Source organism: Anas acuta, chromosome 3 (genome assembly GCF_963932015.1).
Source record: "Anas acuta chromosome 3, bAnaAcu1.1, whole genome shotgun sequence".
NCBI lineage: Eukaryota > Metazoa > Chordata > Aves > Anseriformes > Anatidae > Anas > Anas acuta.
In genome coordinates this window covers 67,161,794-67,179,849 of record NC_088981.1, presented here as the reverse complement: position 1 = coordinate 67,179,849, position 18,056 = coordinate 67,161,794, and the positions used below count along the sequence as shown (strand labels likewise).

At 39.0% G+C, this 18,056-nt stretch overlaps 1 protein-coding gene across 1 annotated transcript; it reads left to right on the top strand.

Moving 5' to 3' along the window:
- Positions 1–7,089: 7,089 nt before the first annotated feature.
- On the top strand, positions 7,090–17,893 carry LOC137852938 (nephrocan-like). Its single transcript, XM_068675092.1, has 3 exons — positions 7,090–7,278; positions 12,220–13,121; positions 15,946–17,893. The coding sequence occupies exons 1-3, from the start codon at positions 7,090–7,092 to the stop codon at positions 16,391–16,393; spliced, it is 1,539 nt and encodes a 512-aa protein (XP_068531193.1). The 3' UTR covers positions 16,394–17,893.
- The last annotated feature ends 163 nt before the right edge of the window (positions 17,894–18,056 follow it).

Genomic DNA, 18,056 nt, shown 5'->3' with positions numbered 1-18,056 from the left:
CGCGGCGCTGCCGGGAGGCAGCGGCCGAGCGCCGAGCGCACGATGGCGGCCGCGCCCCGCCCCCGCGGCGGGAGGGAGGCGCAGCCATGTGGCGGGGAGGGGCCGGCGGGCACGGCCTCTCACGGCACCTCCCTCCCCTCGTATTATTTCTCCCTTGGAAGACTTACACCTCAGTCAGGCTCCAACGCAGCTGGCGTGCTAATAAAGTTACTAAAACAAATCCTTCCACCCTGCCCCTGAGGCAGGGAGGTCCTTCCTCGCCACGGTTGTCACAAGCACTTTAATTAGGGCCAAACCCCAAAGCTGGGTGTGCGGTGCCTCGATGGCCGCTCAGGCGCTGCACAGAGGCAAAGCTGGCCGTGGTGGGCAAAAAGGAGTGTCACGGGCACCTGTGCACATGGGCAAGTGCAGTTATACCAATAGGGAAGGTATCTGCATTTCCTAGCTCATTCTGCTTCTGAAATACATACATACATACATGCATAAATAAATAATCAGGGAACAAGGATACACTACATGGGTACCACAGCACTTTTTGGGGCATTCTAGTGACACCTGACTTCCTTGAAAATATTCTGTTTGATCCTTATGTTGATTTCAGAGGGAGCTTCATTAGCAGGTCTCAGAGAGATCTCTCGTAATAAATTTCCACCTCAGAAGAGAAAAAGGATGATTTAAATTCAGGTCAGGACCCTAGTCCTGCCTGCAACACAGCCCCAGAAACAGGAGCAGGACTGCCCCAGCTGCAGCAGATGCCAACAAAATGGCAGTGGCACCAGGATCCTCCACGCACTGCTCCCTGGTGTAAGGTGGCCTGCACTGAGTGTCTGTCATGGGTCCTCTTTGCATAAATACCTGATTGTGATACACAGAGAGACAGAAGGATAGCACTTGACAGCTCAGTGGTTAGACTGCTCTCCTGGAATACAAAGAGAGATGTTAAAGCAGGAAAGCATTGTACTTCCAACAGTCTGTGCTTTCAGGAGAGCTGGATGAAAGCCCTTCCCCACTAGCAGTAGGTATCACATCGCCTCTGGGATCTGATATCGCAGGCTTGACAAGAAGCTTCCAGATTGTTATTGCGAACCTGCTCATTTTCCCTTTACTGTTCAGATTGCCTGCACTGTAATTTGAGGTAGGACGGGGAACCTAAGAGGGGTACTCTTACTGTTAAGCCCATCCATGATGGAAACAAAAGCTACAAATCCTTTTAGATGACCCCACAGAAATAAATCTACTGGCTCAGTAAAGTGGGGTACCTGGATTCTGTCTGAGCAAAGGGTTTGAGTGTCTACATTTTAGACTGTCGCCCAAGTGCTTCCTAATGAGCCAAGTTTAGCACAGCATTTATTCAACCTTCATTGTAATGTCCGTTGTCTGTGGCCATTTTGACTTTATACTAGCAAGGTCTGAGGAGGAATCAAAGGATTTGCTGTATCAAAAGCTAAACTATCACATTGTTTAAATTAGTTCAGTTGCACAAGAAAATATGTTGCTTCAGGACTTTTTTTTTTTTTTTTTTTTTAATGGAACAGTAACCTAGCTAAGGTTAAGGTTTAGCTAGCTAAACTTAGCTAAGCATAAAAATTTTTTGCTCATGTATCTCAATCATGTATTAAAGGAGCACCTGCTTATCTTGAGAAGGAAGTGTCCCATAGTTACTATGTAATGTATCTATAGCAAATACTGCCTTTAAAGACTTATAGTTGATATAGTTTATGTATGATTATCTCTTTTAAAGAATTACACACTCTCTGCTTTTTAATGTCCTTTCCCTTCAGCTTAGGGTTGGTCTATCTTAAATTGTGTTTATCTACAGTGGTATCAGAGTTTTGTAGTCATTAATTTGAATTCTTTTATCTCTCATCGGCGCTACCTTTGTTTTGCAAGTCCTTACATTTCACAAGTCAAACAAGGTTTTGTCTCTGCTTCTTTCGCTCAAAGATTAGCTTCTCAAATACGACTCTTTGGAGACCTACCTGTAGGATAATAGCTGTCTAATACTTGCTGGACTATGGATAAATGAGAAGGAATGCTATATATAATTAAGAAAATCTGCAGTTGTGACATGAAATCTTAGTAAATGTCGTTAACATTAGGAACTATTTATGTTTCTCACCAGAAATACTGTGTGAAAAGGGGGTTGAAAATAAAAGCAGATATCACTAATATAAGGGTAAACACAAGAATAGTTTAATTATCTCAAAACTATACTTTTAAGAGCCCTAGAAAATTCTGATCAATTCCAGTTACCCTTGAAATGTCTGCCAAAAGCACCCACACAACCTTAACTCCATTCTGTCAGCAAGCCATGCAGTCATTATATAATTGAACCTAAGAAAGCTTAGCAGTTTTGGCCTTCAATTAGATTAAATTTATTTTAAGTAAACTGTAGTATATACCACCCTGATAACAAAATAATCAAAGAATATTTAAAGAACAGTGATCATTTGAGTCAGCGGGTCTGTCAGTAAGAATCCTTGATGTGTGAACACAGCTCTGCTACGCCCAAGAAACATTTCTATCAAATAGTTGCAGGAAATTTTGTCAAAATAAATAATTAATTAACTGAATACCTTTTATGTCAAAAGGACTTCACTGAAAGTTTCCTGATCTGCTCATTTGACCTTACCTATCATGTGGCATAGCTAGGTGAAGCTTATCACAGGCTAATTTCATCATACATAATTAATATAATTTCAATTATTTTAGACAAGCTGGAGCATAAAGAATGTGAAGTTTCTGTGCTACTCTGCTATTAAGCATATTTGAGTACAAATAGTATTTTATAAATTTGAATCTACATATTTTGACTTATCACTGGAGTTCCTGATGAAATATCTGAAAAATTACTTCGTTTTCAAAGAGTAAATGACCATCTGCATGGGGAGGGCACAATTTCATATAAGACAAAGCAAAGCAATACCCAAATCAAAAGGAAAAGACATAAATAATACTCTGACCAGCATCTTCCTTGCTGTATATTTGATACTCAGTGTCCATGCCAAGACTTTGAAACTGTTGTGTGAGATATTCTACAAATCTTTGGTTAGACCTAGCCTCTGGGCAAAGAATTTACAACAAAAACATTTGTGTTTGCACATGAGGGTCAGCTCACCTGTAAACCTCTGTAATTGCAGCTGCCCAGCTGTGCACGCTGGGCTGCAGCATGTGCACATGTCAAGGCCAACTTTTGTGTGGTTAGTGCTGAAGCAGAGAGGAGTTTGATTGTCCAGCTGGTTGTACAGTTACAAGCAGGGGCACCAGAAAGGAAACGCCAAAAACAAAGAATATTTTGCAATATTGAAGAGTGGGAGATAACTTGAGATGATAAAGCAAGGATTTCTTGTTCTAAAAGTGGAGTTAGGCTAGGTGATTGGAAAGTACTTTTCTAAAGCACGCTACAGAGGATGAAATTATCCAGACACGCTGAAATTTAGAGAGATTTTTTTGTTGTCATTACAGAAAATGTCTGCTAACAAAACTGAAGCCTTTTAGATTTTTATGCTTTAGACAATTCCTTCTCTGCAGGTTTAGGGAGTTCATATTTGGCTGCCTTCTACAGTCTGTGCAGTGATTCCATGCAAGCAACAATTCACTCATGACTGTTTTGAGGGCATATTCACTCCTTTTTGATCTCTCTTCACACAACTTCCAGGAGTCACTTCTTTGGACCAGCTTTTCTTTTTTACGGTGCTTACTGAGGTCTTCTTCCCATGCTTATTTCTACATACCCATTTAAGCTTAACTCTTGTCATCCTGAATTTTTGTTTTATTTTTAAAAATCAGTGCTAAAAATATTTGACTTTTACAGTGTGGAAGAATGAAGCCCTCTTTTTGTGCACACGGTGGGTATAATTTAGGAAGCTGCTCTTTCAGATTCCTCCATGTCTGACAGTTTCAACAGCAGACAATTTTTAGACAATTTAAGCTCCATTCTGGTTCTGTTTGATGAGCAGTCACTAGCAGACTCTTCTTAAAGGCTAAAGATACCCACAGAAGCCGGGAGAGCGAGTACTAGCTCACTTCATGCAGGCCTGTGAGAAGCCCTTGCAGGTCACCATTGTTAACTACTGATCTGAAAGAGTTTTGAATGAGCAAAGCCCTTGAAAGAGAATTTCTGTGGTTCCGATATCAATTGCACAATCCATCCCTGCCTCTCTATTTTTAGGTGGCACTGCAAGAGGCGCAGTCTCAAATAGAGTAATTACAGATCTTACATAAACGTTCCTGTACAGAAGACCCACGTATTTAAATTCTGAGTTGAGAATGGATTCAACAATTTTATCTGCCCTCTTTATTCCCCACTCCTCATTCCTTTTGGGACTAACTTGGAATAACATAAAATATTGTAAAAATAATATCAATGAAACTGTCATCATACTAATCTGTGGTTTTATGGTCACTGCTCTTGATGGCTCAGTAATCATCTGTCTACAATGTGTCTAGGTTGACATTCTTAATTCAGTCTAACACTCTGATGCTCTTTGTTTAAGAAACAATCCTGGAAAGCAGTTTAAATTATTTCAACAGATGATCAAGGGAAGCGTAATATTTCTAAAAATGTTATGATTGTTTCTCTTAGCAGACCTATCCTCTCTGGCGAGAAGAGTTTGATTGGAGGCAACCTTTGCAGCAGACAACTGCCATTTGTTGTCCCTATGAAAAACTGGTCCAAATCCAAGTTAAAAACCTCCAGAAAAAATAATTATAAATTCACACGTCCTCCATAGCAGGCACTTGATAGCATATGGCAGCTAAATATGCCAAGGATTCTTTCAAGCATACGCCATCACTTAGCGGCTCCCAGTTGCCAAACTACTTGTGGGTGTGATATCCCTCAGGGACCAAGCTCCTACCCATGCCCTCTGCAGCTCTTAAACTGGTCTTTTCCTGCAATGTCTCCTTTCCAAAGGCAAGTACCACGCTGATTGTAAGAGCTCAGCTTCCTTGTGTCTTCTGTGGTAGGAATGCACATTAGCTTGTGCAGTTTGTACCATCAAGCACATTATAAAGGATCCACCCTCAGCTTTTATGACCTATCTTAATTCAGAAATTTCTAAACTTCTAAAATAGTTTCGCAATTTTTTCTTCTAATTTTAATGTTGCCTTAGTTTTAGTTGATTTTCTAAAGGCAATCTTATGTTAAATGTAAAAAAATACATCTTAACATACGTACATGAAGAGTATTGCACCTTCCTGTGGTGCTGCCTTGTAACTACAGCCGTAACTTCTATCAGCTAAGTTGTTTCCAATTTACAAAATAGGGAAGGATGCAACACATGGTTCTTATTTAAAGGAATTTTCAGTCCGACTCTGCAGGACTCTAGAGCTTTATACTGCAAAGCTTAAGGTTTGATCTGCCTTTCCTTTGACCCTTTGGAGCAAAAAGCATTTGCTTTTTGATGGCATTTTTGAGGGACACGAATACCTACGTAAGATCCTGAACATTACTGTCTTATTGAGCTCAGCATTTAAACTGTAGTGAGTGGAAAAAGTAGGATCAAAGACAGTTCTGGGACATGCTAAAATATACCACAAGGAGTTTTCAGCATGCTGAAAGGTTTTACACTTTTGTATTCTGATTCTTTTAGAAGACAACAAAATGAACAACAATAAAAACAGCTACCAAACCCTACATCACAATATGTTAAAATGTTTGTTTGAAAACACCATTGCTAATCCTGCTCACCCACTCATTTTTGCTTACTTGATCACTATGGCAGAAGTCAGGTAGGATTTTTCTGGACACATTAAAAATGCCAGTTCCACACATTGTTTTAGGAATAGGTTTTCTGCTCTCGCTGCTTGGTTTAGCAGACACTGAGTTGCAGTTCTGTCCTTGCAGTATAGGGGAAAAAGGAGAAAGGAAGGATCTTCAGTAAGGAATATGACAATTGTCTGGTGAAAAAACAGCAGCAAGAAATAAGCATTCCCACTGAGGATCGTCCCCAGTTAAGGTATCCCTTTGTCAACTTGACATCATTGTCTGTTCAGAAAAATAACCAGACTGGTTCTGAAATCAGGAAATAGGATCACTGAAAATATGATGGAGAGGATGGAAGGAAGGAAACGGATAACAAAACAAAGCAGATCAGAGTGATAAGATAGAAGGGTTTCCTAGGTGCACTGCTTGCTGAGCTGTAAACTGCTGAATACAAAGGAGAAAAAAATAAAAATGAAAAATAAAAAACACATCGAAGATTCCTAAAATAATCTCTTGCCAAAATGTAAGCCTTTCAAAACTTTACATCTCTAGCTGGCAGAGCTAATAGATACATGAGAAAAGCAGTAATAAGTAGAGAGAAAACAGAGGGGAACCTTAGTGTTCTCCACCTGCCATGAGGTGCATGGTCTTATTTTATTGATCATCCACCACTCAATTTATACAAAATGTTTTCCAATGTTCCACATCTGTAATTTTCAAATGCAAGAACACTTAAACTTTGATTTATGTGAATTAAATGAGCATGGGTAATTTAGGTTTTTGCACAATCTTTAAAAAATGCATACAGCAGCTGTACCACAGACATCCAGAGAGCCAACAGAATGTTTTAGTTCTAAAATAATAGCTGAATAGCTGCCTGGGTTGTTATTTTTTCATTTGTTTGTTTGTTTTTTTTTTGGTCTGAACAATGCACAAAGAAGAGTGAAAAAGCTTCTGTGTTGGTTGTAGTGATTTTTCACAGTTTCTGATGCTGGGTCACAGAAGATACGCTGGTTTTACAGCCCCGCTATAAAACAGCCCTTTATCTTTTCTCCACTAATTCTGTGGTGGCACATTTAACAAAACTAGGAAACTGGAGATAATATGGATGTTTGCAGATTAGATGTCAGGTAATAAATAACACTAATTTCGCATACCTGCAAATGTAAAGTTGCCTTATCACTGTTTAAGTTTCTCACTCTTTGTAATGCCTGCCAACATTTTAACCCAGGCAAATTACGGTATTGTTTTTGCTGTTTTTTCACTGGGATAAAATACACAGTCATAATATCCTTTTATCAGTTTTCATGGTATAAAAGGACTTTGGTGCTTAATTCACACTATGTGCTGCTGAGACAATTTGGGAGCTCCTATTTTGGAAGATGCATTTATCTTACCTTTTAGTCTTTTTGTTTTCTTTTCACCGTGGTTTGAGTACCACCTGCCCAAGAAGATGCAGCTGTGACTCTGCCCAGTCAGTGCAATGCTACAGGGCTACAGAGATCCCCCGAGAGATTCCTTCCACTACCAGGAGGCTCTACATCAGCCACAGCAAAATTAAACGACTCCAGGTAGGAAGAAATCCAGTATGAATACTTGTAGTATAAATACGTGCACTGTAACTGAAAGATGCGTTTCCCAGGTGGTGATGACTTTGAAGAGAAGGGAGAATCTTATTCCAGGTTCTAAAAACCGATAAAATGGTGCAAGATATGGTTTTGGTTTACCTTTACAAATATATGTAAATATGTATTCATAGTGCTTTCATTATCCTGTGGTCCCTAAGCACTGGCTCGTACTGTCACAAAGGTTTTTTATATGCAACTCAAAAAATAGTAATTCATAACAAGGAGCCAAATGTTGACTTCTTTTTATAGGGTCAAATAACCATTCAGTTGAAGAGTTATTTTTTAATTTGCTGAAAGCTTTTGCTGCTCTTGATACAATGCCATACTTTTCCATAGTGAAGGAAAAGGTTTTATATAGCTAGGATGAAAGTGAGGGTTTCTTCCCCTGCTTGCATTGCAAATTTCAAGCACAATTGCTACTAGAAATGACAGCAGAGTTAGTAATCAGGACTCGGTCATGCATTGTTAGACTCCAAGGCAGACTGTGAGATGTTTATAAAAGCAATGCTAGGCCTATTTAAAACCCATATAAACAATAGCTTCTAATTGAAGCTGCCAACTGTGTTCCTGAAAATGTTTATTCTAGGTTTCTTAAGGCATCACTGAATTATTAAAGTCATTACTAGTTTATGCTCCATCTGCACTGGACTCCAGAGCAGTGCTTTTCTGTTTCCCACCCTATTTATTTAATAGAATTAGACTTTTCTATAGATAGACACAAGGGAAATGTAACTACCTATATTGTACATAATTGCTGTGTATCAATTTACTACAATTACAAGAAATGTTGTTTGAAAGAGATACATTTGCTCTTAAGTGTACTTGTCCTCTTACAAAGAACATATCCTGAACTGCTCCGAAATGCATCTTTGATTTTGCTCCCAGGATTGAATAAAATGGGCTAAAAGGCAGCTGAAAGCAACATCTGGGACACCTGCTGCCCAGTGAGAAACAGCCTGAGTAATTCTCCTATTTAACCCTGGGGAAGAGTTTACTTCTCTTTTAGCTGTTACTGGTATCTGTGGTTTTCTTACTGTAGCTCACGCACCTAAAAGAGTCATAGTTCATTGGTATGATTTAGCTATATCAGTGTACTCTTGTTAAACTAACAGTTTACTGAATGAATTATTATCAGGAAATATATCTTCTTGCAAAAAGAAGATCGTTTTCTTTCTGAAATAATGAAGATGAGCCATTTTTCCTTTCTCAGGCTGGTTGCCCCAACCTGTTGTAAAACCCTCAGTCACTACTAAAGCAGTCCTAGGGTCTGACTAAAGAAGGCAGGTATTTGTGATAAAGCATTTAAACATTGGATATAAGTGAACAGAGCAATAGAAAAAAAAATGTTTTATGACTGCTCAGAACCAACAGGGTGTAAAACCATCTAAGGAGAGTTTTTCTCTTTATACGTTGATTTAACTGAGCAATCAGTATGCCTGACTTCTATTACTGAAAGGAAATAAGCCCTTTTATGCTAGCTGCCTGTAATTATGGAGATTCCTTACTTAAGATTAAATGGGGTCTGTGATTATATTTTTCAGTTTTCTCTCCATGAGACAAATCATGCATTTGAGGTCCTGACATCGTAAATGCATATACTTAATTAACTCAGTTGAACAATTCCCTTGGCACACATAATAGTGTTTGTAGGAACAGGTTTTGATTTCTGCTTGTAAACTAAGTGTCTGGAAGTACTAAAGGAACTCTATAGTGTGTGTCTTTTTTTCCCTTCCTTTTTAATTACTTCAATTGTCTCAATTTAGAGAAAAGAAAATATTTTCAAAAAGAAATTGAATATAAGCCTAGACTTTCCACAGCTGACCTCTAACAGGCTTTTGTATGGTTTGGCAATTAGCAGCCTCAGGAGAATAAACAAATATTCTTTCTAACTGAGCACTAATTACTTTTGGACATCCCTTTGCACTCATTAATATTCAAATGGTAAAGAAATTTAAAGAAGATATGTTTATATGTTAAACCACTATGTTTTCAAGAAAAGGAAGAAGAAAAGCAGATCTGTTTTACTCAGATCAACTTTACTTTTTTTTTTTTTTTTTTTTTTTTCTAGACAGGATTGATTATCATTGAAAAGATTGGCTGGGATTTTTGTTTTTGGTATTTTTGCAACCTGGGATTTGTTACAAACAGAGCCTGTAGTAACAAAATTAGACTATTTCTAGCATCTTATTTTTTTTTTTCAATAATTTCTGCCTTATCCTTGATTTGAAGAGCTACTATAACCTTTTTACACTCACTTTAACATTTATCTCATTTCTAACTATATTAATATTTTGTTGTTGTTGTTGTTTTGTTTTGTTTAATCTGCTAAAAGAAAATTGCTTCTCTAACCCCCACAATAGCGGACTACTTTAAGGAACTGCTTATAACAAATTCCAGTCCACAAAAATTCAAAAAAAAAAAAAGTAAAAAATGAAAATAAAAAAGGACAAACTGATGAAAAAGTTTCTATTACAACAGTCTCTTAGATCCATTTTCAGGAGATATTTTTAAAATGTAAAACCCTATTACTGACATTTTACTGGCAGTCTAGTTAGAGAATAAAACATCATTTTGAAGCAAAAAGGCGGCCAATAATCTTTCAAATATGTCTTGATTCCAATTAGAAAGACTGTCTGGTTTGCAACAGCATGGATACATGTTTAAGTCTCAAAACTGCACTGCCACAAAGCCTGGCAAAGCCTACCAAATAGGTGGAAAATAGAAATTATAGTAATCCACATTAAGAAGGCTAAATCCTCCATCACAGAATGAATGTCTGTACGTTGACCTTCGCATAGCTTGCTGCCACTTAATAAGATGAAAATTAAGCTTCTTACAGATATACCGCGATCAACGGAGGAAAAGCAGGAAATACTGCTTTTGAACTAATAGAAGAAAATGTGTTGAACCTACAAAGGTTTACATTTGTTTCAATTTCCTTAGGACTGTTTTATCACTTGTGTGTGAATATTCCTTTCTGCTCTCGAGCAATGCAGTTCATTCCTATCGGACTTCTCATGATGAACCTTTGCAAGGTTCGCCTCCCGGCTGTGACCAAAACTGGACACACGTTTCTACAATTGCTTTATAACAAATCAATGAGCATATATATTACAAAACTGCAATTATAGGAGATCAGTAAATGGCCAGCTTTGTTATTTAGTCATGAGAATTTTTTTGAATGGAAGTACATTCCCTCACTGAAGTCAAGTCTAACTGCTAGAGAAACCTGCATCAGCAGAGGCTCCGTATCTACTTTCCCACTAACTGCATTAAAATCTTGCAGTGCTCAGAAACAACTTTACAAGACAAACTGAACGTAGCTAGAATCTAGTCACACCTGGGGATACCAAAGCCAAATAAAATCTGAATGAAAATGAAAATTAAATTCAAAATGAATCCCTCTTTCACAGCTGTGTGGGCTCAAATTTGAACAGAAGTTAAAATGGGGAGTTTGTAGGTAAGGTAAAGAGATACCACTCAAACAAACATGCGGGAATTGGATAAATGAAGGAACCTTTTAACAGTCACTTTCTTCAGCTGTTTCAAGATACACAGGTATGATAGTTAAATGCATTCAGTGAGGATTGTAAAACAAAACTACTGTACAGTACCTTATCTGCAAAAGGATTCGTACTGCTTTCCTTGTAGATTCCTCACTGGGATATGGGATTATGCTGTAGAACATGTTTGTAGTGCTACTCAATGAGAGTAAAATGTGCTGGTACCTAATGAGCTCTGGGGGGAATGGCATGCAGGCTGTAGTGTTAGTTTAACATCTGTTACCGATGTGTACTGAGATCTGCAGAGAGATGTTTACCAGACACCTGAAGGAAAACTAACTGAAGAATACCCCTTCCTCCCTCTCCCATGCAGAACACCTGCTCATTTTGCTCTGAGCTTTCTGTGATTCCCACATAAATGCATTTTTTTAAAATCGAGCACCTAGGTCAATGGGCAGCATCTCTGAAAATTTCAAAGAATTACTGTTTAAGTAACTGGTGTGCTCTGACAACTCCTTTAGTTACCCTCATTCCATGTTTCCTAATTTCTTGGCTTAGAGGAGGCTGCCAGATTCATTTAGGTTTGTTTCTTAACTTGAGACACAAGATGCAAAACATGATAAGCAAGCAGGTTCCAACAAAGCACGAAAATAATGAAAAAATCACTATGCCCCTATATATTATGGTCCCAGTCAAGGTCTACGTTTCATTTACCACCACAAAGCATCTGTTTACTACTAAGTAACAAAAACTAAGTTGCTGTAAAAGCAATTTGTACCATTCACGTTAGTTTCAGAACAAATTCACATGTTTGGTTTGGTCATCTCCAAATGTGAGGTGTTTACCTTAAGGAACAGGAGAGAGAGTGGAAGGAATGAGGAAATACAGGTGTCAGATTTTCGTTTCCTGCCAAAAATTCATAGTAGGGAGAAGAAATGATATCCACACATCTGGGGAATACGTGCTGCAGTGGTGATACAGAGAAATGGCTGTCTGATGAACCCAGACCTGCACCAGCAAGCTCTGCTGAGCACAGTGAACATACAGCAACCATCTACCCCCTGTAAGGACCTCTGCCACTGCTGACATTTGACATAGGTATCTGCCAGGCAGAAATAAAAGAAAAACTCCTTCTTCAGACCTGAGCCTTTGCTCAAAACTAGGCACAAGATGGGCTCCAGACAATTCTAGAAATATAAGTAAATTCTGTCAAACTGCAGGTGCCTACAGTGACACCTCTACCATTACTGCTCCATTTCTCTTAGTTTCTCATTCTTTATGAATATCAGCCAGCAGTGGTCAGAGCACCCAGAAGAAGTAATCAGTGAGGAGATTCATGAATACTGTGTACTGTCACATGAATTATTTTTATCTCTTTAAGATTACTGACTTCAGAAGAATGTTGGCCCTTGAAGAGCTGGTCCTCTCGTGCAGTGGCACAGAATCGATAGAAAACAACACTTTCAAAGCCCTGAACACTTTGAAGTCCCTGGAACTCTACAAAAATCAGCTAAAGCAAATACCCACCTGCCTCCCATCCGGCCTTGAGATTTTAAAACTCGCTGATAATTCCATCACCACTTTGCATGCATCGGATTTTGAAGGTTTGATGAAACTAAGGGTGCTCGATATCCGGAACAACCTGATTGCAACTCTGCCTTGGAGTGTGTTTTCTTCCCTCTGCAACTTACAGAGTCTGATTCTGGATGGCAACGACATGGAAGCTGTGTCTGCACCACTCCAGCTGCCTAGGCTGCAGTATCTGAGCATGGCTGATAATAAACTAAACTCTTTCCCAACCGGCTTTTTTGCATCTTTCCAAAACCTACAGTTTCTCAGTTTAAGTGGCAACTTGCTGACAAAAGTGCCTCTTGACCTACCTAAGTCCTTGCTCTCACTAAAATTAGAGAAAAACCGGCTCAAAACAGTAAGACTCCGAGACATGAAACACCTAGAAAACCTGACCGAGTTCTTCCTTTCAGAAAACCAGCTCACATCAGTAGATGGTGCCCAGCTTCTTCCTAACTTAACAACGCTGGAGCTGTCTAAGAACCAGCTCCAGGCCATGCCACCCAGGCTGCCAGGCAGGCTGCAGAAACTTGACTGCAGCAATAACCTGATTCAGAGGGTGACAGCGCAGGACTTCCAAGGACTACAAGACCTCAAACACTTGTTCCTTGACAACAATGCTGTCAGCACGTTTGAGGCAGGAGCTCTGCAGCAGTGTGCACAGCTTTCTAACCTGGCACTGGAACAGAATCTCCTGATTTCTATCCCACTGAGGTAAGTGACTCCAAGGATAGCTGCTTCACGGGTGTCATCTCTCCCCCCTTACATTACGAGAATGAGAGCCAAACTGAGAAAATATTTGCATTCAAACCTGGTCCTAGTAGAAGTCCATCCATACCATAAACCCACTGCCATAACTGGCACTATTAAGCACTCCTGCTAGCAGTCAGCATAGTACTGCAGCTGCTTTCATTACATCTGTGGCCCCCAGTGATCCTCCTCCTTTCTCATCTCTCGCTGCCAGTAAGACTACTTTGTTTAATCAACACATGAATAGGAGGAATCTGCTGGGAGAGTATAACAGTGATTACAGATTAGTTACACTGCTGCTCACATTTGTCTTCTCCCATAACACAAAATAAATAGAGCATTCAGTAAAACAGAAAGATGGCAATTTTAAAGCTGATGTTTCCACCAACCCGCACTGAGTTTATTATTGTCAGAGTATTAAGATTTCTGGAGCTGAGTCTGGTCAAAACGAATATGTTTCTTCAGTGGATATTACCATCCCCAACTTCATTAAATGCACACATTACAAGGTACTTGGAAGGCTTATAACTGTCCTGCTTCAGGCTATAAGCAAAATTCCAGTCAAAGTAGCACAGAAGAAACATCCCCTGGGCACACTGGATTCCTTAATGCCTTTCTCACAGGTTCTCTCACATTCATCTGAGTGATGGCCCCGGCCATTATCAGTGGTGCTGTGTTAAACCAAATGGAGGCTGCTCTGATATAAAGTGGCAATTTTGTTATTTCAAAAAAACCTGTGCAATAAGATGGCATAAAAATAGTAATGTAATTCCATTAACATCAGCTTTTTTAACACAACCACACTAGTAAATTTTATTTTTATGGCTTGTGGACAGGTTTAACTGGCCCAAATAAATAATGCAGTAAAATTTCAATTTGCTTAGAACGAGGTCCTTTAGCATTTGAATCTATTTGGTTGAAGCTTTATAATCAGAAAGTGATTTAGTGGTGTATAAATATTTGATTTCAGTCTGCCTTGACAGGAATGTTTAATGCTTTCTAGTTACATTAGTATTGTCTAATCCATCTTATTTTACAACCTTTGTAGTCACAAGAATTAACAGGAAGGAGTCCTCTATTAGCCTTTAAACAGTGAAGCTTTTAGGGAGATATTGGGCCCTTTATTTTCAACTCAGCAATGCACACAAATTTCAAGGGGAGGCTATAAACATGAAGTGGGAAAGAAATGACAAGAAGTAAAATTTATGTACCTAATTTAATTGTGTGTGTCCACGCATCTACCTGTTGATCACCAGTTGCAAGGACATACAGAAATAAAAGTATTACTCTGATAGCTATGTGAGAACTACCAGTTACCTGCGTCACAGGTTAAAGAATATAGTTAATTTGCCACAGTTACTGGGTCTTAGTGGTTGTTTAGTGGGAATTGGAAAAAAGAAAGGTTCTTTCCTTTTATTCTGAAAAGGAAATAATGATATGAAATTGTCTCCATCAGAACTTATATCCATAACATGTCCAAGTATTTCATGGCTCATACAGAAGAGCCCAAGCTCCAGAAAATCTTGCAGGGAGGGGTCAGAATGCAGGGAAGAGTCTGATGATATTCCCTGGAATGGCAGTGGTATGGTTGCTGCGGTGAGCTCCTGAATGCACGCGGCTTCTCTGCCAGTAGCAGGATCATTAATCACATGCTCCGATGTAGTTATTTCCTCAAGATCAACAGAAGCTAAAGTCAAGCAGTACATCTGCAAAGCCTTTACAGGTTTACACTGTACAGGTTTTAGACTGTAATCTGTTTGGATAAATATCTGAAATGATATCCTACTGACTTTGATATTATTGGCTCTAGGATTTCACCCCAGACTAGCTCCTTTTGTCACATTGAGCAACTATTATCACTGACTGTGGTTACGTTTCAACACAAGTTGATTACAGCCACAAGCGCTGGTAAGACCAGGGTCTGTGCAATGACTCAGATGTGTGAGAATTTCAACATGTGAAATCCTCATCTCACCTAGGAAATATAGCACAATGCAGAACTGCCTTACTCTTGAAATATTACCAATGAAGTTGTGAGATTTGCACAAATATGGCAATCACCTTTCAGCCTAAGAGGTCAAACTCAGCTTCACAAAAACCTGCCAGTGAGGGTCACAGTGTACCCTCTAATTTTCAAAGGTATCTCAAATCATTACATTGAGATAAACCCACCTCATCCTTCACTGGTTGTGGGACACTGTTGTTCAATTCTAAATGGTTCTTGGTGTTATTATTTATATTTTGCCTTACAGTTATATTGAATAAATTTCCTTAAAGTCTCTAACCTTGGCTCTTAACCTCATCACCTTGCATACTACAGTAGTAAAATGATTTTTAGTTAACATCAAATTGAATTTATTAAAAAACATTCCACACCAATTAAACGGCTTTTCTGTTAAGCAGCTTTCACTGACTAGAGCAGGAGAAAAAAAAAAAAAAAAAAAGATCGTAAATAAACTATATTTAACAACTTTTGTTATTGTATGGCTGGACTAAAATTGCTGTTTAGCTCAGCTGCACACACATGTACAGTTCAGAACTGCAATAATTTGGGAAAACAGCTCAAGTGTCCACAGATAGTATTCCAACAACTTTAGAATAAAAAATAACAAACAAAAAAACAAAGAAGAATATTAACATTTCAGGACCACTACTTTTTTATTTTATTTTATTTCCAAAAGACTACACTTTTGTTAGTGATAGTTTTATTTAATACGTCAGATGTGCTTGGACAAGCAGAATCAATATAATGAACGTAACAGATTCCTGTTGTTTTATTTTTATTCAGACTTCCAGATACCCTTGCTAGATTGGATCTAAAGGGGAATGACATAGAGGACGTTGGAGAACAAGAACTGAAAGACTTGAAACAGCTTCAGGTTTTAAATTTACGGAACAACAAGATATCTGCCTTGGATCGCAAAGTTTTGGAGTATTTACCTCGCCTCCGGCATCTCTATTTAGATGGAAACCCCTGGAACTGCACCTGTGACCTTCTCAGGACCAGAAGAGTGCTGATGGCCAAAGGAACGGATGTCAGGGGAGGGCAGTGTGCGGCACCAGCAGAGAGCCGAGGAGAAAGCTGGATGTCTTCCAAAAAGATTCTGCAGCACTGTGAAGATAATCTGTCTTCCATGGAAAAAGGCAAAGAGGACAGAAAGAAAATGAAACTCAATGAGGTTGCTAGCGTCGCAGTAAACACAGACGATGATTACTATGATTATGAACTAGATTAACCCTGCGGTTAGTCTATGGTGAATCTGAAAGCTGTCTAGAGCTGCCCACCACCACCAGTATCACTACTGACAACCAGCCTGCTGGGCTGCCATTAAACTTTCCCCTTTAATTCATAGTATAAATGTTAATAGCTGGTGACAGAAGGGCTATAATAACGATGCCATTGTAAACTGAAAATTGTAAAAGAATTGGCCGTTTTTCAATGCCATTAGTACTATGTAGCTTGAGGGAAATAAGAATACAATAACAATCTCTTAGAAAAGCACTCTGTAACTCTGTATGGACCTTTTTATAGTAGAGCATTCTTAGAGTTGCATAAAAACCCCATAAATAAAATCCTGCAATACTGCAAGATGCTATTACCTGTAGTCTGGCATTCAACACATTTAAACTCAGTTCGAGATGGAGAGTTACACTGACGTGGGTAATTTCTCAGGATTGTTTAGAGATCCTTGCTTTTGAAAAATGAATTTCAGTTTTCCAGAAATACTTTCCTCTTTTATTTATTTTAGACTATTTTAAATGACATTAGACTAAATTAACTGAGCTCCAGGCAGAGCACAGAAGGCTCATCTAGCAACTACAACAAACAGAAGAATCAGTGCTGGTTAATGAGATTTAGTACTTGTTCCAAAGTTAATTAATAGCGATGCACAAAAACACTGGGGTGAGTTTGATCCATTTCTATGACTGTAAACAGAAAAAGGGATATTCTCAGGAAACAGCTTTCTACCCCTGCCAAATATCAGGATAAGGTCCAATGAGACAAAGTTATTTCAAGAGTTTATTTTGGTAGCTGAATAGCTAATTGACTACCGCATAGCTCCAGTTGCAGTATGTATAATACTTTGGGGTTCACACACTGCAAGTGCCCCCTTTCCCTGGTGGGAACCTTCCAGGCTTTTGCAACACAAAAGGGCTCCACGGTATATGCATCAGCTCTGATGTATGTGCAAATATTATCAAGCGATTCCCAAAGTGCTTGAAAATTAAACAAAATTGGAATACCAAGACCACTAAAACCAGTGAATTACAAACAGTAATCTAAGGGGCTTCCTGGCAGTTCATAAATCTCCACTGATAAGTAAGGAGCAATAACACCAGCAAATTACTTTTCAAAGCAAACAGTTTCTATTATTCTTTATCTTCTGCTGGCATTCAGTAACCGAATAATCACTCACATTCATAAAGTCTGTTCTGCCAGATGTCAGAGTGCAGCTAGTTTGTTACAGCACCCAGGCAAAAGAACTGGCGCTTGGGTTTCTCAGGCACCCAAACATTAGGCTGCACAACTTAAACAACGAGATGAAAGTTAATTTAGGTTTACAGTTCAACTTTTGAATGTGTCAGCAGCTATGCTGATGGAAGGAGAAGATTTAGATGTTTATGGAACAGCACATGCAGCCCTAGCAGTTTCAGTGCTATTTTGGTTGGGTGCTGCTCTCTGTTGGGTATTGCCTGAGGATGATTTATTTACTTTCTCAACACGAGAAAACATTTTCATGGTACGGGATTTCTCATTTGATTTTGTATTGATGGAGCGTTTCAGTAGAGCGCTTTAGGTGCCTGCGATGCTTGAGCCTTCCCATCTGTTTGGGAGCACAACTTGAGAGCTCCTGCTCCGTGTTTTGCTTGTGAGGAACTGAGCTAGTGCCTCCAGGG

Excerpts from the sequence above, each read along its gene's own strand:
- LOC137852938 (XM_068675092.1), top strand. The coding sequence starts at position 7,090 with ATGCATTTATCTTACCTTTTAGTCTTTTTGTTTTCTTTTCACCGTGGT. Across the intron at positions 7,279-12,219 it reads GCAAAATTAAACGACTCCAG|ATTACTGACTTCAGAAGAAT; the intron begins GTAGGAAGAAAT and ends TATCTCTTTAAG. Across the intron at positions 13,122-15,945 it reads CTGATTTCTATCCCACTGAG|ACTTCCAGATACCCTTGCTA; the intron begins GTAAGTGACTCC and ends ATTTTTATTCAG.